Here is a 27,618-nt window from a genome sequence, read left to right on the forward strand (position 1 = left end):
AAAATGTCTGTAAAGTTATGAGTTTTGCACTTCATTTAAATTAGGATATTTGGCCTTAATCATACAGCTTGTTTGGCACCTGCTGCTGCCAATCATTTGACTATTTTTTAATGAATTTTAAGTAATTGGCTTGGCACAGACAGTTCACCTACAGAGAGCAGTAGGGTGACACTGAATGGGCAACCATTCAAAAATAGTTTCGCCGTGAATCTTAGCATGTAAGCATATTTTAAGTAAATGCACCTGCAAAAATTGGAGCAATCTACATTTTAAACATTACACTTCTCTGCAACAACTGAATTGGCCGAGTTTGTCTCTGGTGGGCCGGATTTCATTAAATGGTTGGCTCCCATCTGAATTGCTGTTGATCTGAGTTCAAAGCCATCGATTTGCACACCACCTCCGCAGAAAACGAGGAAAAAAAAAAAGTGCCACATGCAGAAACAAGTCGCCATTGATTCCCTGATGGCATAAAAGAAACCCTGGCACGTATAGGGAGACACATGGACAGTTAGCTCATTCCTCTCATGATGGGGTTTACTAATCAACTTGACAAGCTAGCAAAGCAGCAGCCGAATCAACAGCGTGTACCAAAGGATGCTCCAGTGCCAGCATTTTACAGACTTCCCCTCATCCTGTATCGACCCAGCATTAGCAGATTATGATTTAATTCTTGACAGTGGTCCAGCAGTGCACTAGCAAAGCAATAAATGCATGAAGTGCTGGAATTTAGTGTTTTCATGTATCAAATCACTACAATAAGAATGGTGAGATGCAGCAGGACCTTTGCTCCTGCTGGATCATTCACCTATGTTGACACAAACATGACTCGCCACGGTGGACACACCCCATCATGTGCTAGTCAATGAGCCAGCATGCTAATAAACACATACTAGGAGAGTCACCATGCCAGAAATATTGACTGGTCAGCGTTTACCCACTTTGAAGCAAGATTATAGGAAGAAAAAAAATCTTCCCACAGAGAACTACTGACTCACTTCTATCCGTTTTCAATTTAAACATTTTTTTATACTTTTTTTACAGCTTCTCTTTCATTGACATTTTAATATACATCTTTTCAGTCCATAGCATTGTTATGACTTTTGTCATCTTACATTTGGCCTAAAATGTACACCTTTACAAAGACAAAAGCACAGGCAATAAGATGGCGTTGGGAGTCCTGTCATTGTGTTATTGTCCTACCAGTGCTTTTCGGATACATTATTTGGGTTTACTTCCTCCATGATGGCCATGATGTGTTTTCATGCCACCCAGTGTGAGGGGGGTTGGGGTGACAGGGTACAGAGGGCAAACCCAGCAGGGAAATCAGAGCTCTCTCTCTTTGTGTGATTCAATATCACGCTTGTATGCCCATGAATGGATGCCAAGACGTTTGATTTAGAGCCAGTGAACGAGCCACATCCACGTAAGGCTTTAGCGAGTACCAGGCGGGTTGAGGGCGAGCTACAGAGCTTACTAACACAAATGCTCACATGCAGAAAGTATTTACTCTGAGGAGAAACTAATATAAGAAAAGCTTAAATATGAGATAAAGTTATTTACAAACAAATAAGGTATGGGACTGAATTCTAGTAAGTATTTGGATGACTTTTAGACCTAATTACATGGTAGTAAGAAGGTAAGCAAAATCCTCACGTTATTCCATGTAGTGGGTGCATAATTATTCAAAAGAAGTCTATGCAGCTGACGGTCACTAATAACAATTCTACATTCCAACAGAGGACCTGAAACCTGTTGCTTCACAACCTGCAATTGCTAGAACAGCACCTGAAGAAAAAACTGTTTAGAAACCTGCATTTTATTTTACATTCAGTGCACCCTGCTGAACAAAATCTGTAACCCTTCTGCTCACACTCACTTGACAGTCAACACGTCAGTGCACATATCCCTTTGTGCTTCTGTTGCTCTCGGCTTGGCAAGCATGTAGGAAAGAGGAATTGTGAATTATGAAATTGGATTATGACTTCAGGAATTCACTGAGCCCCATATTGTCTGTCAGATGCTCCAGAGAATATTTTGAAGGGAGAATACATTATGTTGGAAAATGAAATAGGGCAGCTAGTGAATTGACATGCTGGTAAAATATAATAAGTCTGCGCTTTATAGAGTGGTAAGATAGAAAAAAAGAAAATAGATTCTTAGCAACAGTCACCTAGTGGACCTTACAGGCACATTTTAAAAAAACGAACACAGAACAGGTATATTTGTATAAACAGAAACAGAGGGGCGTGGGGTGTCAATCATATGCTGTGTTGCAACCTTTCCTCTTTCCTTTTCTATTTAGGAGTCCAGCAGTCTCAGAAAACAACCACATGCTTTTAAAAAGAAACTTGCTTGTGAATACTTCTCAAAATATGAGTGTGCTGATACTGGGTGCGCTGTTTTGTCTGCAAGCAGCCGGCTGTACTGGTTAATTGGTAGTAAAAAGCAGTAGCAGAGCATAATGAGAGACCTCTTTATTTTCGCTCTTGCATTGTAGTTGTCACTGATGTTGTTTGTGCCTTTGATGTGTACCCATGTAACCAGACAAAGAAAGTGTGCAGATAGGCGTGCAAAACTTATCGTCATTAAAAAACAGTTCTTCTAACCCCAGAAACAATGCACATACCCTTATGCACCACAGCAGCCTAATTACGTGATTTCTTAAGTGTGCTACACAATGCTGATGTCTTAACTCCCAGATGGCCATAAGAGAAACGCTGGTTACTGCATGATTAGATGTTTGTGCGGCCATACAGCATCTGCAGAGTACTGCATGCTATGTGTGTCTGTCTAGCCCTGAAGCCTTCTGACACTCCAATCAGCCTAACTCTCACTTATTGAATCAGAGCCACTTAAAGAGGAAACACTGCAGGGAATGCTGGGAGAGATGAAACAGCAAAGGAAAGAAACTTTAAAAGAAAAGTGCCAGAGGACAAGGGGAAAAAGAGACTAAGCGTGTTCAAGAAATGAGCTGATGGCAAATGTCTGTGTTTAGGAGTTTTTATGTGCTGACCAACACACAATATAGACTCTTCCATGTCACTTTTCACAACCCTTCCCCAGTACAATAAATAAAAGAGCTGCTACATTAAAACATGGGCTTGAAGAACTTAACCTGTTAAAGTCCTTAGATTCTAAGTACACCTACAACCAACTGTGGCTCTATTTTTTGTTGCTTCAACATATCCACACTTTTCCCTTTCCTCACACAGATCCATGGTCAAACTGAGCAGTATGCAAGAAGTAATTCATCATTTATGTCATTTATGAGTCTTTGTGTTCCAGTATACAGTCTAACTACAGCTTTCTATTTTTAACATTTCTTCTCTTTTTGCTGTCACTTTTATCAGCTGAAATTTTTGATTTATTTCATCATTATATTAAAGGTTTAAAAAAATACTCAGAAAGCACAAAGATAAGTAAAAAACTTCCAGGGTCTTGGATAGTTTGTCAGACAACTCTTGTATATATCCATATTACTGTTTCAAATTCTCTAGAGGTGAAATAATATATTGAAGCTGAGTATTTACTGTCACTCCAAAGCTTTTTTGTCAACTGCAGGGCAACAACAGAGGACAGGCAGAGACTACTCCAGCTTCCTGGAGCAATTCAAGATTCAGGGAGGGTGGCAGGTTAAACAGGCTCTAAATCCGACTGTTAATCGCTCACAGGCTCTGGCAGGTTTTCGTCCAAACATTAATCAGCTTTAAAATACTTTGACACCTTGCGACATTTGCTCCTAGTTTTCTGAAAGCATTTTGTCCTTAAAGCTGACATACTCTACGTCCTATCCCTGGTCATTCTGATGCTCCTAATACAGATAGGATCTTCACTCTGTCAAATCCAGAAATTATACGCTTTGGTACTGGTATATAACACATAAAACCATCTTCTCTTTATGATGCTTTGAGAAAAAAAAAGGCAATAACTAACCTAGATACCACTATATCAGCAGCCTGAAGTCACAGCCGTGCTGGTATGTCACCAGCCGTGCAGGTATTACACACTGCCTTTCACAAGTAAGGCTTGCATGTTTACAAGTTGGACTAAGTGAACATTTCAATCTGATGATAGAATCCCTGCACAAATTTTTTTTTTACCCGTATAGCTCCAGAGCTGCAAGATATATTTCCATGTAAAAAAAGCAGCAGTCGGGGAATCTGCCTTCCTGGTTCTCTTTCTCTAGTAATGCAGAACAAAAATATAAGCATAGGTTTGCTAGCTGTCTTTAAACATTTATGGTTGCATTTACAAAACTTTTTAACTGTATCCAAAGGGCAGCTTCACCAATGGTTTAACTTGCTCCCCATGGCTTTAGTTTTATGGTGTAAATATACAATAATGCACTTAAACTTCTTTCTGACTTCTGACTCTATTTTAAAATATTTCTCTTCCTCTGTCGGAAAAATGCCTCCAGTCCGCATCACCCAGAGGATTTTTACATCATTAGATACTATCATCTTAGGGAGCTCTGAAATAGCAGGTTGAGCACGTTCAAAACCATAGTGTGAGCAACCAGATGACATAATCTGAACTGAAGGTTCCTCCAAGTGATGTCATCTGGAGACATTTTTCAGACCGAAGAAGAGAGATATTTTAATATGAGTGAGAGAGGAGTTTAAAAGCATTATGGTATATTTACATGCTAAACTAAAGCCATTGGGAGCAAGTTGAAAATTGGTGAAGTTGCCCTGAAGATAACTGCTGCTTTTGGTTATAATGGTATTTCTAATATTTTAGTTACCTTAACTCTACCAACCTGACAAAACATGCAAATGTACCAGAAACTTGTACTGTATTCCTTTGAGCTGATTTGTGCAGTATATTTCGGCAATGGCAATTATCAGCGGGACAATTAAATCTCAGTGAGGAGAGGGTGTGCTCTGCTCTGACCTGAATAAAGTGCTAAAGTTGCTGAGCACTGCAGGCTCATCTAAGTTCATATGAGTTAACAGGATAAGGTTGTGAGGCCAGACTCCCAGAGATGCTCAGTCAAGTACAAACAACTACAAAGCATTGTTGGAATAGCGGACAGGAAGCAAAGCGATGGTAGCCATTTTAGATTGACTTTTAAACTACTATTAAATGTCCACTTCGTTTACCTTCTCTGAGGTCCTGGGCTGCTGTGTGGGTGTGAGAGTACAGGCATTTGTGTGTATGTAGACAACTCTGTGTGTGTGTGTGTGTGTGTGTGTGCGTGTGCCTGTGTGTGTGTCGCAACAGAGATATGGTGTCAAACTCAGGTGACTCACATATAGCGGTGTGAGTCAACCTGCTGACAGGAAACTAGCAGTGGAAAGCTGATATAGGCTTCAGGTAGTTTCACTGTCATTTATATAATGACCTGAGCACCCAGAGACACTGCACCTGTAGAAATACACACATATCTCACCCCACCTGATTTAAGTACACCGTATCCAAAATATATTTTCTTGTGTGCTCAGTAGGTTTCACATTTTCCGCACGGATGTTCACACATCCCACTACCCGTGTCTCACATGATTATCCGTAATATAAAAAGCTCTGCTTTATGGAAGAAAAACAATTGTTGAAAAGCAATAAAGCCGCAGTGTGAACGTGGCTTAAAAGGTCCACAGGTCTTTAAAATATGCACAGTCCACATTAAGCCCCTTTTAAAATAAATCTCTTCTAGCAACCAGAGTCTGACATTCTGTTTCCTCTGTTTGCCAGTGCCTCCTTTCACAGCTCCTGCACCTATTTTCCTCACAGCTGGAATTCAGGGGCCATATCTAAATGCTTCCAGAGTCAGGTTTCCCACAGCTTAAATAGGAGGAATGCAAGCAAATTCAGCTCACAAGTGTGTGTGAGTGAGTGTGTGTGTGCGTGTCTTTTTTTTTTGTGGTTGTGTATGTGTGTGTATCCACCCCACAGGTGCCAGACCCCGGAAGGAATAGAATCTAGGCAGCGAACTAAAAATCCCTTGTAGCATATGAATGAGCGGAGGGTGTCTAAATGAATAGAATGGAGGACATGTGTGACAGTGTCCAGGTGTTGAATGTGTGTGGGCACCAGCAGGGATAATATCCAACCCAGGGGGACAGCAGCCTGCAGCAGGACGCAGGTGCCGCATTCCACACAAGCATCACATATAGGCATTATTCTAACTGTAGCACAGACAGTAAGAGCTGGTGGTGGTGCTGGTGGTAGTGAGTGAGATGAGGAGGTAAAGCTGCCAGTCTTGGTATGCTGTAATAAGTGAAGGCCAACACCTGCACAAAAGGCAAACCATACTCCAACTCTAAACCACCAAATACAAATGCACACTGTGGAAAACAAAACGCTGCACAGACTTTACTGTTAAGGACGATAAAGACAGAAAAACAACCATTAATGCGTAAATCTAAAAACATTAAATTAATTAGTTATAAAAAGAATAGTGCCATGTTGCCACACACAGCATACACATATTCTAGTCTTTCAAATAAAAAGACCTACAGTATGGTATTTTTGTATCGAATGACATATTACAGCAAGAGCAAGGCTGTTTATGCACCTAATTATGCTTTTATGAATATAAATTTAAAAAGCTATCAAGGCTTAACAAATTGAGCTTTGGAAGAAATATCATCATTTTACAGGTTTCTGCTCTATGACCTTTGGTTTGTATTATGACATTATAGGCTGTCCCCAGACATATGTGATAAAATCACTGACAAATGTTCATTTTCCTAAATGACACCTAGACATTTGGACTTGATCACTGCCCCAATCTCCCTTTGTTGCTTTTTATCTTAAAAAAAACACACTGAGACTGTTTGTCTAATTTAAATACTTTTTCTGCAGCAACTGGGAGATACTGACTGATGCCATATCTGCTTAACAGCTCTGCAGCCTAATCAGGAGTCTCCACTCTAACATGATCATGTCACCTGCTTACATTTGGCAACCAGCCCCCTTACAGCTTTCAGGTTGATCATTAGTTATATATATATATATATATATATATATATATATATATATATATATATAACTATATATATATAGCAGAAAACCAAAGGGCCCAATATTGAACCTTGTGATTTAATACCTTAAATATTTAACTATGTAGTTCAGTACCGTTTAATATAGAGCTTGGCTTATGGCCTTTAAATAATATCACAATATTTTTTGGCTATATCGCAATACACAGCCATATTTATTCAAACTAGGCAAATAGTAGCAGCTAGCAGCTGTGGGATGAAATGAATAATGTATGCCTACATACATAGTTTTAATGGTTATCCCTATTTTAAAGTATCTGTCAGTTATTTTATGGCAGGTTCCATTCGTGACTTGGATTTATATTATATTATTTTTTTATTCCTTTTTTCCCATTTTCTTATAGCTTTATGTTTCTATAGCACTAAGTTTTCAACTGATTGTGGCACAGGGACCACTAATATGACTAGGAATATGCGGACCACTTTTGTAGGGTGTGAGCTTTACTAAGGATATACAGGATAGACCATACTTTAATCCTGTCACTTTGGCCTTTTTCCTTGCGTACTCAAAAGCTTATTCAAAAGCAATAATTATTCAAATGTGGTTTTATAAGCAAAATTAAAATAAAACAAAATAAAAATATAGTGTTTCCCACAGTGAAGCTGCATTATTGATTACATCTCAAGGGAACTTCTATGCCTTTAGAGACCACCAGAGGACTGCGGACCACTGGTTGAAAACCCCTGCTGTAGCAACCTGACTTATTTTTACATTTTGGTCTCCTCCTCCCTTCATTTACTATGTGAATATAAAAATGACTCAGTTTTAATAATCTCCACTTCAACATGCAGTGTTTTGTTTTCAGGGCACTCAATAAAACTAATTATTCTACACGTCCGCATCCTGTATGTGTGTGAGCGTGCGCTTTGTCTCGCAAATGTGTGGGTAAATGAGTATGAAAGGGCAATATAATCAGCATTCCTCCAATCTTGAACAAAAAAAACAGCAAAACTGGGAAACAAGATCTACACTGTGATCTTATCACACTGCAGTGTTGTAGGTGTGGCCAAACCAAATTAGCACTTTTTCCACCACTAACTTTAGTTTCTTAAACGGATGGTAGAAAACGTGGCTGTAAATGAAAAGCAATCTTTTTTTCCTTCCATCATTTACCCTAAAATACACACAAAACATGCACACAAAAACTCCAGAGCTGTTAAACTACAACATTTTAAACAAAATAGGTAACTTTGTGGTGTGCAATAAATATTCAGGAGATGCTTTCCCTGCAGCAATCACTGATACTGGCTATGGAAGAGGTGTTGATGCCATTTGCACTGACAGCAGTACTTTAAACAGAAAAAAACTCCATTGATATAGGCCTTTATACATTTGTGATAAGCTGCTATAACAATGAGCATTGACTCAGCAGGCAAATTAACAGTTGATGTACTGGCTAATTATTCTGGCACTATGTATCATGAAAAAGAAGTGAGTTACATGGGCATGCTTTGTCGTTCTGCTGATTAGGCTTCATGGTATCCAACTCAAAACAATGGGAGGTTTTGACATAGCAGTAGTGGAAACCTGTTATTGCAAATGTATCTGTATAGTGTTTTATTTCAATAGAAAAATGACAGCTCCTGTAGTACATTTATGTGTATTTTATTTGTTGAAGAGAAGACATCCAGGGAACAAAACTCCAGGTTGTACAGAGCTGGCTGTGTTCTTTTTCATGCAGAACACAATAAAACTTGAACTATGGGTCAGTATGCGTGGTGTGCCAACTCATCCTACAAACAAAAACACATAAAATCTGGAATAAATTACCATATCTTTATCTTGGTGTTCTATTTGGACAGTGTGCCTATGATGTCCTGTCATGCCAAAATCTTGCCACCACGACCAACAAAATACAAACTCCAACGCCTTGGTGACTCACCCAGGCACCAGCCCTCTTTCCTTTCATTAACTATTATACGGTAGCTTAAGCTTATCTACACCTCCTGCTTTTCTAACAAAATCATGAACACACTAATGAGAAATAACAAAATCATTTATTGTAATGTTATGTGATGAACTATAACCCTGACTCACAGAATTATATTTTTTTCACTTCTAATTGAAGTCATTTTGTACAAGCTGTCCCCTTGTTCCGCAGGAACAAAGCAGGTCATTTACCAATTATGCCAAACTACACTCAGGACTCTCCTGAGAATAAGTCTTATTTTAATTGAGGTAATTTGGATAAATTTGTTTGGTGCAAAGTCACAATGAAGGTGTTTCCTACAATTTCATAGCCCAAGGTTGATTAAAAAAAAGTGCAGAGGCTGTTGTTGATACCAGGTCACATTGCACCCATGTCAAATCTCTTGATCCACAGGATTGGTATATTGATGCACATATAGAAAATGTGTCCAGATATGTAAATATGTGTTCTGACTTGTAAAACCGACCAGCACATCATTAACAATCTTGCTCCAGTAAACACAAGACCTTGAGTGTTTTCCCTAAAACTAGTATTATACCCTTAAGCACCCTTCTGCTCCTCTACAGAAAGGAAAAACACCTTATTTCCACCAGCAGGACAAAGAGCAGGAGCATATCTAACAGAAAGATAATAGAGTTATACCATTTTGCTTTGGCAAGGAAGGTCAAATGCAGGCAGATAAAAAGCTAGAATTTGTCCTACATATCATCTGTTGATCTAATAATTGATGTAAAATAAAACTGAGGCGTGGAAGTGTTTTTATGCGGAAAATAGGAGGCTGAAAACAGGAAGAAAAGACAACCAGGCGGAAGATAAGAGCAATGAGGAGGATGCTGAAGAAAGTATAGAGACATTAGGTGTACAACGGAACTCCTATGAGCTTTTAAGAACGTCCTTTCATAACCATCATGTTACAAGGACATGGAAAAATAGAAATAGATGTAAAGCAAGCACACCCATGCTTCACATACTTGATTTCCCAGCATAATGATTAGGTATTCTGGACATTTAAGTGAAGACTTAAATTGATCATGCATGGTCTCCCAGGTGTTAAAACACTTTAAAATATAATCTCCAGTAAACCAGTTATACTGTATGACTTCCTCCATAGGAGGACTTGTTATTTTCACTGTTAATTAAAACAAAAAATTGCCAAACCAAAACAGCTTTCTTTTTCCAGGAAATTATCAGTCTATAGAAAAGGGAAGGTTATTTTCTAAAAGCTATAGCCAAGAAATTAAAGATTTCTTTAAAAGGTGACACTTTAGTCTTAAAAAGTAAGCTGCAACTAGATGCAAAAAGAACAAATGACGCAGTGGAAGGCCCAAGTGTACATCTGGTGCTGACATAAAGCTTGTGTGGACTGAAGAGGAACGCTTCCAAACCAGCAAAGCAAACCTTTGGGAAGTTAAGCAGAAGGCCTGGGAGGAAATCCCACCTCTAAGTCTGCAAAAGCTGATCAGTAGGATGCCATGGTTTTGGCAGGTATTGTTGCAAAGGGCAGTTTTTTTTTATTGAAGTAAAGGTTTACTTTGCATGTTATTCATTTTGTGTGTATTGTTACACACAAAATTTACAACCATTTGATTGAAAAAAACCCAATGAAAGGTAATAAAAATACATAAGTATGTAGGTGTTTCAATGTTTTTCTTGCCAATGTACACTGTCTACCGTTGTAAATATTCAGTTTCCTGTACTGTCCTTGACTTACCAACGACCGGAAGCAAATCGCTCTGTGTTAGCATAAATGGCCAATAAAGCTGATTCGGATTCTGAGCTTGAACCTCAAGAGGTTAGTGTTACCACTTGTCCATGAGGGAGAAATGTATAGTAGTGTCCTTGGTAGCAGCAATCATGGTATAAGATAGAGGATAGTGCCTTATATAATGTACATGAGACAATGCCAATAGAGTCTAAGAGATGAAGGGATGAGATTAAAGAGTAATTTTCACATTGGTGATTTGATGGAAAAGATAGGAACTGGCTCAAAGCCAGCCAGGTAATTGGGAGAGGTTGACCCTGATGATGGGAGAAGTGGCCATTCTGAAGATGTCTTGGAAAGACAGAAAATTAGTTTGGGCACTTGTAAAGGCAAATCCCCACATTTTTAAAAACTTTATTGTTTTGGTTTAAAAGAAAAATCAACAATGGCATGAGAGGGAACCATGTGTGTTTGAAGACACTGCAAAATATTCAGGGGTCACATCTTTAAGTGATTGACTGCATATTTAAAAACGGTCCAGTATTAGCTGTCATTCAATCTGTGGGTTAAAAAAAGAAATAAAAATAAACCACTATCAAAAGGAATTTGGAATGTGAGAATTCCCAGAATTGGAAAAAATAGATATATTTTTTAGCTAGAGACTGGTATAATAAAAGTCACGATCGACAGCTTGCTCCTTCAGGGGTTGCCGCAGTGGAATGTGTTCCACTGTGACGCTATTGGATTTGGCATGAGTTTTTTTTACACCGGATGCCCTTCCTGCCACAACCCTCCCATTTTATCCGGGCTCAGGACCAGCACCAAGGTGGCCATTGATGGCTGGGCGGGGCCACACTTGGTGGGTGGGATGGGATTCATGTCGCCCTCTGTATCCAAACCTGATGCTTTACCCATTGAGCCGTTAGGCCCCCGAATCAGTATAATAAAAGAATTTAGGACAATCACCCTATTCAAGTCGTGGTATCATTCATATACCTAATAAAGCATAACAACATTGTGTCAATTGTAAGTTAGTAAAAAACTAAATCAATTTATTATTGACAAATCCTTTCCAACCTATTTTTGTTTGTAATAGTACAAGACACATGGGGTTGTAGAAGAGTAATAACATCATATAAATCATATAAACATTCTATCTTTATGCAATAAAGAAAAATTGATTGAATAATATAAAGCAGAAATGTAATATATCAATTGAGGAAAGGCAAAGTATGTGGACACAGTGGAATTTTTCCTGGAACAATTTACAAATATGTGGATTTTGTGGATGATCAGGTACTGAATAGAGAATATAAAGGTGACATCCAGCCATGTTAACTGTTGGGGGATTTGATCACTATATTGTCAGAATCCATCTGCCTTTCATGGTGGTGAGTTGGACTCTGTGTTCTGACTTTCTGGGGTAATTCTGAAAAGTGTCGCCACTGTGGGTGAGAAGAGGAGTGCCATCTTACCTGTGCCATTATGACTGTACTGTGACAGTTTGACAGCATGTGAATTAGCCAAGCTTGAACCAAGCCAGGGAAAAACTGTTACTGCCTTTAACATAATTTGTTTTTCCAAATACCATTGCTTGCTATTGTGATTTAATTTCTCCTGCTAGAGTGCCCTTTTTCTTCTATTTGTCTCCTCCCATCTCCATCAAATTGCATCAGATATGCAGGTAACCAATTCAAACCACTGCAGCAGGCATAGGTAAGCAGACCGCATACCTCAAAAGATGGCACCTGCCTCCCCCAACAGTAAACACAATGTGATGTAAGTTCCCAACTCTATTTTTGGTTATTTAATTAATTCTGAGAAGCAGTATGAACAGTAATGAAAGGGATATGAAGGTACAATATTCCTACAGATATTGCTTTGCTTTATTTTTGTAGTTTAATAGATAGTTCCATACAACTAAAAGATGAATTTCTAGTCAAAATAGCAATATTTGCTTTTGAAAGGGTTATTAAATATAAACGGGGCAAAGCTAGCACACCAGCTCTGCCTCATTGGATACACACAGTGGAGGAAATTTATTTGATGGAAAAACACACATTGTAAGACTGCAAGAAACTAAAATGGAGGAAAAGGGAAAGAATTTTCCCAAAGGAAGAAACGAAAATATATTATTCACTTTGACAGTCATTGAAAGTTTCTTAGCATACAAGAGTGAACACTATGAAAACATGAAAAAAGTTTTAAAATTAAAAACTATTTGAAATGGCTAAGAAAGTGAATGAACTAAACTATGCCCTTTTGTTATTTTGTTGGGATCTTTAAATCATTAGCCACTGGTTCTATTTACACAAAAACAGCCTTTGACTGAACTTTTTGAGACAACTTAACTTTCTTTTTGCTCCCAACTATGCCAAACAGTAGTTGCCACAAATTAAACACGAACCCATTAAATATTAAAAAGCACAAAAACGAGCTTTGAAAAATGATGTTGTAATTTAAACCACTTTCACTAATCTGAATCAATGAATTGTATCAAGTGATTAAGACTTGCACCACACGGATAAACAGAAATTTCAGTGTGACACAGAAAGTAGTGAAACAGGGCATTTCATTACAGAGAAATTATATTAACGAATATATGTTATAATTCTGTGAACAGAATCAAACAAACAGCTATAAAAACAGAAATGGAGCTCCACAGTCAACATAGTCTTTAAAATATCTTTACTCATGACTAGTCACAATAGAAAAAAGGGAGCAGTGTTTGACAGTCCTCAGGGTGTGATGCCACACTCATTCACAAAGCAGCTCAAATGATAATCAAGCCAGAGAGCAGGTCTTCGAGACACAAAAGAAACACAACGTACGTGCTTTACACTGTTTCTCTTGCACAAAAGATAAAGACAATCAGAAATAAAAAAAAAAAACATGCATATAAGGTGAATGAAATGTTAAAATTGTAAATGGGATTAAAAAATGATTTAATTATACAAGATACTAGAAAAAGTACTACAGAAGTTTCCCATTTGGATGCTGTCAGCAGGGGAGCTCGGTTGGAACTTCTGTGGAGCAGTGGGGAACCTTATCGCCAACACTATTACATTCTTGGTATTTTTAGTCCTTTTAGATACAGTCGAGAGAAAAAGTGATGGCACTGTTTGCATTTTCTGGTTTTCTGCTTAAAATGATGATGAAATGTGACCAGAATGTCTCCAAAGTTGCAAGTATCAACAGACAAAATATTTCTAAGCTGGTAAAACATAAACAATCATGATCTTTAACACAACAGTTAAACTTATAGTGGTAAAACTAATGGACACATTGTTTCAATAACTAGTTGAACCACCTTTGGCAGCAATAATCCCAAGTAAGAGCTTCCTGTAAACTGTGGATTAGACGTGCAGAATGTTCAAGTTCTCATTTATAGAACTGGTTCAGATAAGCCATATTCTTAGGCTTTCTGATGAGAACAATTCACTTCAGCTCATTCCACAGCATTTCTATTGGGTTCAGGTTCTGGGCTGTGCGAGGGCCACTCCAAAAGGTAGATTTAGTGTCTCTGAAGCCATTCTTTAGTAGATTAACTTCAGTGTTAGGGTCATTGTTCTGCTGCCATCACCTACTGTAGCTTCTTCAGAGCTTCAGCTTGCAGACAGACACCCTGACATTAACCTGTAGTATATCTTGATAAACTTGGGAATTTATTTCCCCTCCACAATGGCTAGTGGTCTAGTTCCAGAACCATCAAAGCAGCCCCGAAGTTATGAGGCTCCCTCTACCGTACTTTACTTTTTGGATGATGTTATGTTGTTTGTACACGGTTCGTAAACAATTCTAACTCGTATGTACAAATTAATTTTCCTAGTAATTTTAAGGAGTGTCAAAGTGGACTTTCACAAACGTTGGGTGTGCTGTATTGGTTTTTTTTAGACAGGACAACTCCATGGTGTCCTGCCATGCATACTATGCTTGTTCAGTGTTTTGTGTATGGTTAACTTATGAACAGAGATGTTAACCAACTCCTATAACTCTTTCAAGTTTTAACTCTAGGGTTCTTTTTACCTCACTGAGCATTCAGTGTTGTGCCTTTGGAGTTGTCTCTATCAATAGACAATATGTTTACCTGTTGTTTGTGAAATCTTTTCCTTTTATCAGCATGTTTTTGTTGAAATTTGTGATAAAAGATTAAAGCACTCTACAATCTCTGCAGAAAATGAGGAAATTGCAAAAAGATATGAGTGCTATTACCTTTTCTTGTGATTGTGTACACCCATAACAGCCACCTGCGTCATATTGTGTAAGTACAAAGTCAGCATCATATAATTTAATTCTTTTAAGTTGTGAGGTGGGACATCCATGGATCAGATCTGTTTTTGCAGACTATTCTACAGACACCTGGTATGCTTGGCAAATTTGGATGCCAAGGCAACACTCAACTCTTTGTCATGTTGCTCAAATTTTTACACTGTAACAGGGCATGTTATTCTGCTGAAAGGGACCACTACCATTCGAGAATCTTGCTGTCATGAATGGGTGTACTTTGTTCTGCAACAATGTTAAGGTAGGTGGAACATATTAAAGTAATATCGACATGTACTTTATGCGAGGACCCAGCAACATCAGAGCATCACACTGCCTAAGCTTACTTTTTTATTCCCATAGTAAATCCTATTGCCATCACCTCCCCAGGTAAAGAACACACACACCTGGATGTCCACATAACAGAAAATGTAATTGATCAGATCATCTCTCCTTCTTCTATTATGTTCCAATTGTGATGCTCAGGTGCCAACTGTAGACACCTTCGGTTGTGGACAGGGGTGAACATGGGCACTCTGACTAGACAGACTAGACTAAACTGGGACTACGTAGCTAAAAATACAAAAAACTGCCAGGCAATGTGTGTTTTGACACCTGTCTGGTTTGTTTCTTGATTTCAGCAAATTTAGGTTTGTTAAGCATGATACTGCCCTCTTGTGGACACAGTTCAAGTATAAACGAACGGGTGAATGCATTTGAGCGCATGTCAACGTCAGTGTTTACGTGTATTGAGGGAAAAGTATAATTCCACCTTGAAGCTAGTGCTAGCCAAAGTTAAATAGTGTAGCTTTAACTGAAGTTCAGAAATGTTTTAATGTTAATGTTCCACTTTAGTCAGCAAACTTTTAAAATTGAAAATAATTCATATGACACCTCCAGAGCTTGTTCCAATAAACATAAATAGTCATAACTGCGTGGCGAATGGTAAAAATGTGAATTGATTTCAAAAGAAAACGAGTGAAAACATGACAACTACAGAGAGAGAAACAGACAGGAAAAAGTAAGTTGCGGTCAATTTTATATATTTAATCTTACAAAATGTATCCATTTTTGACTTTTTAATGACAACAAAAAAATCTTTAAAGCTGACTTCAATGCAACCAACATCCCTGTCTCCAGCCTCTACTGTCGCCACTGATCCTTTCTCTGTCTTTGTTGTGAGACAGCACAGCCTTGAAGAGAGGTGATCTTTTCCACTAACCACCACTACAGAAAGCTCATTCTGAACAGTAGGGAGCGCACAGACCCACACTCTTTGATGATTGATTAAAATCCTGCAAGGTCTGGATCACTTACAGTAAGGCAACACCAGAGCTGATACAGCCCAGCACTGCACAGAAACCCTATGAAAGAAAATCCTTCTGCAGAGGTGGGGGGAAAGGAGCGGAACTGAGCCTGAGCGCTGGGAAACTGACAAATCCCATCATGACAAGGATCATGATCGTCTACAGTTGATACTCCCACCTGACATCTGTCTCAGTGGTTCTACCTCTTTTCTCTCTCACTCTCTGATGGTTTCCCATTTCTTAAAATGTACCGCTAACTTACACTTGGCTTTCTGATTCACACTCCCCTCCTCTATATCTCGCAGCAGTGTCCTAGTAAATTGTCCAAATGTGCGTCAGGGTTTTATGAGTCTCTACTAAAAAAATCTGCTCTTAATTAAATCTTGATGGCATTGTTTCACAGTGTGACTGCTCTATCATTAGACACCCCTGCAGTATAAGCTAGTTACACCTGAATGACTTTGCACCGCAAACTTCTGCTTATGTGTACTCTCCCAACCAGAATCCAAGGTTCCTCATACAAACACATTACATGGACTGTGCAGCGTGAAGGGCTTGGTTTATTATAAGTCACAGCCACATCCCCTCGTGATGCATCCTGCTGCGTATCCCACCTGTTGCGTGAGAAGGGTGTCCTTCTTCTGCCTTGTTCCTCCTCCCCAAATGTTTGTCGCCCATTCACAGCGAGCGTGCCAGCGAGAGGACAGTACCATCATTCAGCTGCTTCCTCTTCTGCTCGGCTAAACACTGGGGCTAAAGTGCAGACGGCAGCGAGATCGGGGAGGCGCACACTCACAGACACATAGAATAACACACTCACGGAAAACAAACATCACACGTACACATTTCTCTCTATTTTACACCAAATCTCAGTGTTTCGCTCACTTACTCTCACATAGACAAATCTCCTGGGGCAAAGCTGTGGCAGTGGGCCAGAGCTCTCATCTGCATGGGGAAGAGCCGGTGCCTTTATGGTGGCTTGTTAGGCAGCCCAACACAAATTTCATTAACCCTGGGGTTAACGCACTCTGGGCTCCCCCCCCACCATTTATCTCTCAATCCTGTATCCACATCTGTTAATCTTACATATGTACTATGTAAAAAAAACAAACATAAAATTCTACACTAGCAAAATGTGTGTTACTGACCAAGAGATTACCTTTCTATAGGCCTACTTATATACAAATGCAGAAAAGATTGAATGAATGCACAAGTATGTGGAATGAAATGTAAGCAAATGTACACAAACAGCATAATGTACTACTGCCCTCCTGAGTCCTTCTGTTGTCTCCACCTACGCGAGGCAGGTCCTAAGACACCTTAGGTACATTGACAATGCAGCGTGAATTGTTGCAGGGACATGATTCATCCTAGTTGTGGAATCACTCAAAGAAAAAGATTTACTGGCTGGTAAGATAGTGTGTGGGGCAGATTCATAGTTAAGCCTGTGACAGCACCATTTCCAGCTCCACAGACACATACTGACAATGGACCGACTGCCACATGTGTATGTGGCCACTAAGATGTAATAGTCAAGTGAAATGTTCAAATGAAATGACTGTAATATTTAATGTAATCATTTCTAAATGATAAGAAAAGACAGACACATAGATTATGAGATCTGCTTTTCAATTTCTGCTCACAGAACTGAAAACTCCAGCAATAACTTTCATCGCAAAATGATATGCTAGTACAATATTAGAATATTTATGTTAAGCCAGTTGAACAGCTCTAAAGAATATAAATCAGCACAATAGTAAAGCTACAATTTTAGAATTCACTCATTCAAAAATTTCTCCTGATATAAAGCTTTTTTTTGTGTTCATCTGATTAACAGAGCTCTTCAACTGTGATATAAACCCTAGCATTCCTAAATGGAAGCAATCTTTAAAAGCTTTACTGGCCAGCTGGGTTCGCACGTCCCGGGTTTAACATACCCAAACCACTTTGTTGATGTAGACTTGCAGGCTGTGCCCACGCTGGGCTCAGTATTCCAATAAAAACTCAGTCAGAAAATTGCCCAAGTTATACAATATAACTACCTCAGAAATTGCTTTTTACTAAGCATGTAGGTTGTTTATGTCTTTTTTGTTTTGTACTCCAAAATGTTCGGTTTTATCAGAGAGGCAGCTGCCTTTTTCACATATCAGAAAAGGGTAATTTACAATTTTTATTGTTGCATTTTCCCACCAGAGTGGTTCTGGCCTAGGTAAAACTGACCGACCACGAGACCCACAGGAGCTAAAATTAGGGAAAGTGACATCGGAGGGCATGGTTACCATGACAGCGAGCCAGCCGGAGGCTGTTGCTACAGAGATCCAACAACAAGCCAAATACAACTTGATACTAAACTGCAACTACTGTACAAGAGTATAAATGTAAATGTGTGTACGTGGTTCCCAAATTTTGAGCTTTCTTTCAGAACATACTAATGTAATACAGTGACACCAAATCTCATTATGTCTGTTGTATTTTTAGTCTCTCTGTGGATATTCAACGCATCTGAGCGTCTTTAAAAACCGTGATTGCATTAGTCTTGTTAAAATTATCTCGGAAACGTCCCACCAGCCAAACACCACATGCTCCTCTCCCATATGTTGTCTCCATGGGCAACCAAGCAGCCAATCTGTCGAGGCCTTTGAGATTTTCTCTCTGACTTCCTCCTTATCCATGATTGTATGATTTGTATGTTCATATAAAACCTAATAACAACATATCCACATATTATTTGTATGAGTGGGTGGGAGTGGTGGAGTGTTTGCATACAGTATGTGCGTGTGCTTCCACATGTGTAATCATAGTTAATCAATAGAGGTCTGTATGTAGCAGACAGCCTTCCCCTCCCCCTCTGTAGACCTGTTGATGCTGGGAAACAGGGGGGCTGTTGTGCAACTGGGTGGGCACATAAATGTGGCACTCATCTAATATGCACCACAGCATTGCCTGCCAACACACTTCCTCATTGAAATTCCGATTAAATAAGACTGGTTTGGCCAGTGCACAGTCTGAAAACTATTTAATTATATCTTTTGGCTTTCCCCATAATAACAGTTACAACAGCTACCTTGGATTTTAAAAATATATACATGTAATGCCCTAAGAAACACCCACATATTTGCAAAAGTCCTGTTGGTATTGCTTATGGTGCTCTACTTATATGTATTTAACTGGTCTATTCATAAACAAGAGAGGTATTCAGGATGTGTTTAGGATTCAGACAATCTTACACAAGAAAAATAGACACTGTTCTGTTATTTCACTGGACTGGAAGTAACTTCAACTTTCACTCTGTGTCCAAGTAGTCAAATTTTAAGCTCCTTGCTTCTCAAGCTATTGTCCATCAGAGCAATCATCTCCCTGACATAGCATCATTTCCTCCTGGCTCCCTTTTCCTCTACTTTCCATAAAATCACAAAAATATGAGTGGAGTGCCCATCACCATTTTATCACCAGTCTATCACACAGCTCCATCCTGTGCTGAATAATTTAGTGGCATAAAATGATGGCCCATTTCAGTACAGTTGTGGCTGGCTTGGTGCTCTGAATGATGACAATTCTGAATCAAAACGACCTGATGACACTTCAGTGTGATGGATTTCTTTGCATACTAATCACAGTATGTTATTAATGACTATATATGACTTCTGAGTAATGAGGTGTCTATCAACCTATTCAATAAAGTCTCTGAAGTGTTAATCACAACGTTTTCCATTATATTGTCTAGGTAAAACACAGAGTCAGTTAGTAATGTCATGGCTCATTTAAAGCCAGCAAACCCACATAACACCGAACATACACTATGCAGGTAAAAACCACTTCTCTATCACTGCTGCATCCAGTTTCTTGTTTAACACTCCACAGAGTTCAACCAGAGACTTTTCATTACCATTTCATATTTGTCTTTTTGGGGGGGAGGGGGCTGTCTAACAGAATGCACATGAGTGCACACCCAGAGTACATTAAACTGCAAAGGATAGTAGTAAAAGCTGGTGGATATACTGTCCTGCACAAAAAAGACAGCTGTTCTCTAATGAGATAAGATTACTGCCAATCGGTGAAACCAAGGAAGTTTATAACCAATAAAATAAAAAATGCTTGATAGAGTAGAAACGGTATTCAACATGTATGTTAAAATACAACGTGTGAAACATGGAGTATATACAAAACTTTGTTTGCTTGCCATGGGTTACTTTTAAAAATGCCTCTTTTCCAAGTTTCAGGCCTCTACTGCCTTATAGGTTGACCAAGTCAACAAACACCTATGCACAGGTAAGCAGACTAAGAACTTGACAATTCCTTATTCACAATTATATAAATGTCTCAACGGGACACTTCATCTCAAAACGTTTATATTTCTCACAAGACTGCTTGTCATATGCCAATAAGATATTATCTAGTGGATGATGTCCTAGCAGCAGTCCGTCTGATACATGTGCTTTCTCAAGGAGAGGATCTGGCTCGGATAAATTTAATTTTCCTCCAAAACAGGACAAGAGGGATGAAAATTTAACTAATTGTGATTTCATATTCAAATAAGGGAGAACTCAGGCCAAAAACTAAATTACATTATTTCTACCTGCCCCACCTCAGTGCTAAGAATCTATGATAAATTCTTGTGTGCCAGCCTGATATGAATATTTACACACTTCATAGAGCCCCATTTTCAGTAATAGTTACATCTCACTTAGAAACCCTTGGTGCAAAAGGGGACGTGTTATTCATAAGAGGTTAAGTGAGCTGACCTGCTCAGAGGTCTGCTAAATGCAAGACAGTCAATTAGACACGCAGACCAGCACAGCATAACAGCTTCCTTCCTCACTAGATGACTGCACCGAACGAGTCACAAAGGCAGACTACTAACAGAATTTTTCAAATGAGGAACACGGTAATATCGAAACTATCACTGTGCATCGAGCTCTTGGGGTTCAGAGAATGAAGGGTTGGAAAAGTTAACACAAAGTCAGCAATGATTGTACGTATCCAGTCTGCTTCTACAGGAGTGACATGGAGTGAGTAGTGTAATTAAACCCAATATCCTTACAATTAAATCCTTTATTATGCTTAGAATGTACATTTTTAGTTAGTTCTTCTTAATACAAGGGCCGCGTGATGTATAAACCCAGGGTATTTGCTTCATAAAGTGTGAAATTTATTGCAGGGATACTGTGTGGGTTTCCATTCTTAACCCAGATACTGACATACACTCACTTAGTTGCAGTTGCCAGAGTGGCAGCCGTCAGCCATCCATATAATTCAGGGATTTCATCATCCGAAAGCTAAAAGCTATTCTGTTGCTTGGAAAACCCCTACACCATAACAATTAGAGATAGATCTTTGTGTGTCAGCATGTAAGGTGTGTGTGTGTGCGTATGTGTGTATGTTACTCTCTTCAAGGACATTATAATCACTGAATATCACTTTACACAGACAGCTGCAAGAGACAGAGTACACCATCAACCAATGTTAAATGTGTATTAGGTATTGGTATGGTACATGATTCACCATCTTTAATCAATATTATTTTTATTGGTAATTTATTGGTAGTTTTTTTTGTATCACACTCATATGTACATATAAATATATACAGTATGTCTCATGCTCTGTATCACCCTCTTGTGCACAGTGGATGAATGCAATAAAGCCTTGGTAATAAGAAGCATCACAGCAGCAGGTGGAGCTGCCCCCCCACCCCCCCACCCCCCGCATTGCCTACCCCCTAATATTTTCCAAGTGTGACTGGCACAGCTGTGACCTCTGTAGCCACCTTCACGAACAGCCCTTTGATTATTAATGTTGAAGGTGGCGCCCTGGCTTTCGACCTGGTCCATGACCGCAGCACTCTTTACTTAGCTTGGAGAGGGAAACTATTATTCATTTATGAAACATGCTGCCTCTCTGTGTTACTGCTTCTTGTGGCATGTCTGGTCCTAACATCACACTACCCAAGACAGAACAATCAGTCAGTGAGGAAGTTGTTTCAAGGACACACTTGTCATTAATCTAAATTAATTGCAATTATATAGGAATATAATGCAACGTACTGTATCTAACAATTATCATTTATTTTTTTATTTGACTGGTCTGTTACTTTACCCCCTGAGGTGACTTTACAGTGGTCTCACCATGCTTTAAAGCTTTATTATGTTCTGTAAAGTGACTTTAATATTCCTATAATATTCCTACAGGAGTTCATTCTATTCAGTGGTGATTTTATAGTGATGTTACACTAGTTTATGGTATTATCTCCTGGGGTCCCACTGCAGTATTCGCAAAGTGGCTGTTAAATGACCTTTTAAAAATCTTTAGGGACCCATATCCATCTGAGCAGAAGAAAAGGCTGCTTTCAAAAAAAAAAATGCAAATTTTAATTTCAGATAGACTACATTTCTCTCGGGAATGCCTACCTTTTCCATAGTTGAAGTGGAGTTTTATGGTCTTGCCCTGGTTGATGTGCAAGTAGGTGAACCACACGGCGGAGGTGAGCAGTACCAGCAGCAGCAGGAGCTTGAACTGCTTCCGGATCTTCTTCACGGGGAAGCGCAGCATCCTGGCTCAAACATCCTCCGGTAGCCACCCGGTTGATAGTCAAAACAAGTCCGGAATGTGGTCGTTCGGACTCTGCAGTGTTTTCGTTCAGGCAGTCCGCGGAAATACTGACAGGCAGCCTCTCCCGGTCACAGCGACGGCATCTCAGCCTGCGTGTAAACAAATAACGGTAACTACAGCCTTAAAGCGCACCTCATCCGCCCTGATCTACGGGCTGACAACAACGCCAAACTCGTTGCTTCCTCAGATCTGGGTCCAAACCTTACAGTGGCAGTCATTGCTTATGAATGCAGCTCGGTTTCTCACTTTCCCTATGAATAGCGCGGCTTGTAAACAGGCGTCGCCGCTGGAGTTTTTAGGCGGCTGGGCCAGCAGGGAAACGGCTGCAGACCTGTGAAGTTCACTCAAGAGTGAGAGCGAGGGAACAAAATAGCAGTCTGACGATAATCTGCCCAAATCCCCTGTAGCTCTAGCCTTGCTGACACCGTGACGCTGATTATTTCATCGACTACTCGAAGATCATCCCCGGTCATGGATTTAACGCGTATCAAAGAGCAAGGAGACAAACGTAGAGTGTGGAGAGGTGATCGGACGCAGCATCTCCACAAAGCTCCAACGCTGGACGCTCCCAGCAGAAAGAGCAGACGGATGCATTTAATATTTTCAAATGACTACAAATTAAATTAAAGGCCCTTTAGTGAAATGTGACACGGGCTAATGCAAGTGTGTTAAGTGGGTAAGTAACCCGACCAGGCAGATGTTAAGGTGGCCGTCAGCCAAATGTCACAGCACTGCGCTCCATCTATTGTTAAACACACTGAAACCGAGGCTTCCTATTGAGGGCAACGTTTTCAGATGGAGCGCGTTTTTATTTAAGTCCCGGGAGAGGAGGAGCGATCAGCTGTCATCCTCACACTCGGGTGGGTTTAAAGCCCCGCAACGAGTAAACATTAAACCGATGGAGGCTGGAAACTGCCACTGCTCCATGACAAGAGATGATTTTTGAAATACTCATATGTGACTGTCCTAATTGAAGTCCAGGAAGCTCCGGCTGCTCCGTTGTCTCACGGCAGGTGCATTTTACCAAATTTTCCTGAAGTAGCTGCGTTGTCCGAGTCCACCACGCGTGCGAGAAAAATCACAATCAAAGACCCACATGTGGATTAAACTAATTAACAATGATAACAGGCTCTAGCAGCGACGCGCTTCCTTGTGTTGTTATTCTGTCATGAGCTTTTTTCCCAATAAAACGCATCGTAATAGCATCGTCCAAACCGCTTGTCACCGCGCGCAGGGAGAAGAAAAAACCCAGCAGAGCTCCAGGTAGGATGTCGTAGATAAACCAGTAACACGGCGTAATATAACCAGCAGAGAACATGCTTTTGTTTTGCCACCATGAAACACGTAAGGGTATCTCCTTTCACTGCACAGCTCAGTACGCCCATCAATTGAGCATCTTAACGCTGCAGAGCAACCTAACCTGGGTGGTCGGGGAATGACAAGTCTAGCATCCAATTAGAACCCTGCGAAGGGTTCACAGGGGGCGGGATGACATCGTTTGCCCTCACCGTTACTTGGTACTAGTATGACCCAACATCCAATAGCTGAACGCACAGTGCCCCTACTCTAAATTCAAGGCTCCACGTTAATTTGATAAACACGTTTTTAATTTGACTGGTTTGGTTTTCAGGTAATGAAGGAAAAAATACTAATATTAAAAATTGCAGTACAGTAATGCGCAATTTATCGAAACTCTAAATTTGCGCAGAAACAATCGCATCAATGTTCACATCTACTTTCACATCTAATTTGCTAATTATTTATTTCTCATACTTATCTTCTTTAAATTAAGCCTTTACATGAGTGCACCCCCTCTGACGTCTCCTGACCAGGGTGTAGGCATATTACTAAATGTTTAACATAACCTAAAATAATGCCAGAGTTAGTGGAGAGTAAGTCTGATCGTTTTCTCTTTGAAAAACTGAACTTACGTGTGATACACAAAGAGAAGGAGACAACACTATACAGTTAGACTATTATTTAAATTTGAGAGCTGAAAAAGCATTTCCTAACTTGACTCTGCGGTTCGCTACTTAGCTCATTACAAAGTAATTACACCTAATGTGTCTTAATGTGCGCTGTGTGTGGCGGAACCCTGGAGTGGCACTTAAGATACGCGCTTGACTGCCGCCCAATGGTCAAAGAAAGAAGAGCAGTGACTACATAATTTGAGGCGACAGAGGATTTGGTCTTTACTAAACCTCATTAATTATGTTTAAGTCTTATGAGGCAATACACGTATATAAATATCTAGTTCAGAATCCCTCTCATAAATACTTCTGGCCAATTAAAAAAAAATAACACAATTTTGTAGTCTATGGGAATCTTGGCATGGACGACATTTTGATTTGTTGTAGAAAGAAAATCACATGTGGATTTAATATGAGTGCCCAGGAAACTGCAACTAAATAAAATAAACTTTAGCTTTTCCTACAATGACAAGCTAAGCTATAGAACGTTTTTAGTGGAATCAACTGAATTCGGATTTATTTAAAGTTTAGTCCAATTTAATACGTGTCCAATCATCCAGCTGTATGGTAAGCTATATGCCTTTATGAATTCAGATGAAGGATCAAAGGACACAAAACCTGGCCTATAGTAATGGAGAGTCAATTTAGTTTGCCTAAGCTGTGCCTTCTGAATCAGTTGGACCACAAACCATAATCCCCTGGATTAATAATGTAATCTTCAGAGCAAACACTGACCGTAATTGAAATGCTTAGGTATTCATCTGGGCAGTATTGAAATGAGTACTTATTGAATGACCTCAGCCAAACATAATTTCTGCTGAAACAAAAAGCTTGACAACTTTCACCTTAGTAAAGCTGTTGCAAGAAAAAACAAAGGTATTTCATCACACACGTCAGGTTTGAAAGTCATCCAAAGTGTGAAATCCAACTGTTTCATGTACAGTTTTTTTTTCTGCATCTCTCTCATGGCTCTGGGACATTATCGTGGACTTTTTAAGGCCCTGATTTTATTCCTCTTTGTTTGATCATCTGACTTGTTGTTGTCAGACTGAAGACAAAAACAAGCCTTTTTTTTTACTCTTTCAGTATACCTGACATTCGGCTTTTCTCCTCTGCTATTTCTGTCTCATCTATGGGTATGCAGGCATCCAGTGCACAGCAAGGGACCTGCACACTTTTAACCCACATTAAATGTAGGCGCAAAGTTTCACACACCACATATGGCTCAATTTGTTGTCGAGTCGCACCTTAGTCAACGTGTAAATTTGCTAAAAGAATTGTTTTAAATGGTCTGAAACACAGATCTTCTCAATTGTTGCTGTTGTCCCTCTCTGGCTCCCTTCTCTTCCAAGCCTGCAGAAACATTTGGCACCTTTATCCTACCCTCCAGGGATCTCCATTGTTGGATGAATACAGGAGGAAGCAGTGTGCAGTGGAATGATATGGACAGAGAGTGTGTTCAAGGTGGAGATTATTAGACATGGAGGAACTGCTGCCGCTAGGGAAATACAGAGGCCATGGCTACAGGGAGTAGTGAATGCCCAGTACGCTGTGACAGGTGCCAAAGTGTGGTACTGAAGTTACACTACTTAACACATCTGAAGGGTTAGGCCTCACAATGGAGACAGGATGCAGAGGCCATCATCTCTGTGTGATGGTGTTTGCTTTTCTAACAATAAAGATTTGAAACACACAAATAAGAGAGGAGAAAGCCTCTTTATCAAGACCTCTGTGGCTTTAATAAGCAATTCATCTAAGTGAGACGAATTCTGACCCACAGCTTTTTTTTAATTCTCTTGGTCTAATCCAACATCTAATCCGACGTCAGTCATTGTCCATCTCTGCCCATTCCCTTGTCTGTCTCTCCCTTCAATCTCTCATAAACATTCCTCCTCACCTTTCTGCAACCTTCCTGTTTTCCTGGGTAGCAAAGCAGCTCACAGGCCTTGATGAGAGGTCTGAGCTAAAATGTCACAGGGATTAAGGGGTTTTGCCTCCTGGATCCCCCTGGATCAGTTCTGGCTGCCCTCTGTGCCTGAGCTTCCTTCTATCCGAACAGGTGCAGAGAGGCATTTCTTTCTGCCCCACTGTGTCCTATTGAATTTCCTTCTGGGAAAATAACATCCCCCCTGTTTACAGATGAGTAAGATGGAAAACATGAGTAGAGGTAAAGTGGGGGAATGAAGAGCCCTGATGAGAATAGATTAGTGTAGTTGAAGCAGAATACATTTAGGGCAGCATGGATCATGGGAATGTTTTTTTTACTTTTTCATATAGTGGGAATATTGTCCCGTTTTAGCTTGGTACAGTAGCCTATAATGCATATTCCTCACTAACATAAATTCAATTTATAAATACAAAGTCAAGGTAAATATGTTTTAAAATTAGTTGTCATGTTGTTGTTGTTACATTTGTAAAGAAATCTTTAATAATTTCTCCGTGCATCCCCCCCACCTGTCTTTTGCCGCATATGCACCATAACAAACAGTCACATGCCCTCATCTGCAGTCTGTTCTCCCGAATACAGTTAGACAGATTTGAAGTTGTCAGTTGTCAGTTGTCTTCAGAGATGTACAGTTCAGATGGAGTCTTTAATATCACATAGCAAGCAGTGGTTGCCATATTATTCGATTCCTGTATTGTTTCCTCTGACTGCATTGAGACAAAGTTAGAACAACAATCCCAAACTCATTCACTAGTCCATCTTTAACCTCTGCAGCTACTGGAATGGGTTATTCCCACAAAAATCTTGTTAGCGGTGGTGCTGGGATTTGCTCTAGTTAACTACACAGTAAGCTCTGTTCGCATGCGAACAGGTGAAGTTTAAAAATAGCT

The 27,618-nt window shown here is 39.7% G+C and overlaps 1 protein-coding gene across 4 annotated transcripts in view; it reads right to left on the minus strand.

Annotated features, from left to right (window-relative positions):
• Positions 1–24,225, minus strand: part of b4galnt4a (beta-1,4-N-acetyl-galactosaminyl transferase 4a) — a 136,988-nt gene extending 112,763 nt beyond the window's left edge. For 2 of the 4 annotated variants that reach the window (XR_010914244.1, XM_067502247.1), the window contains exon 1: positions 22,612–24,225. Coding sequence is in view for 3 of the 4 variants with exons in the window: in XM_067502247.1 (XP_067358348.1) it covers positions 22,612–22,753 (142 nt within the window). In the remaining variant the exon portion in view is untranslated. The remainder of the gene's footprint in view (positions 1–22,611) is intronic. The other 2 variants (XM_067502244.1, XM_067502245.1) reach the window with 2 other exon arrangements.
• Between the last annotated feature and the right edge of the window lie 3,393 nt (positions 24,226–27,618).

This window comes from Channa argus, chromosome 4 (genome assembly GCF_033026475.1).
Source record: "Channa argus isolate prfri chromosome 4, Channa argus male v1.0, whole genome shotgun sequence".
NCBI lineage: Eukaryota > Metazoa > Chordata > Actinopteri > Anabantiformes > Channidae > Channa > Channa argus.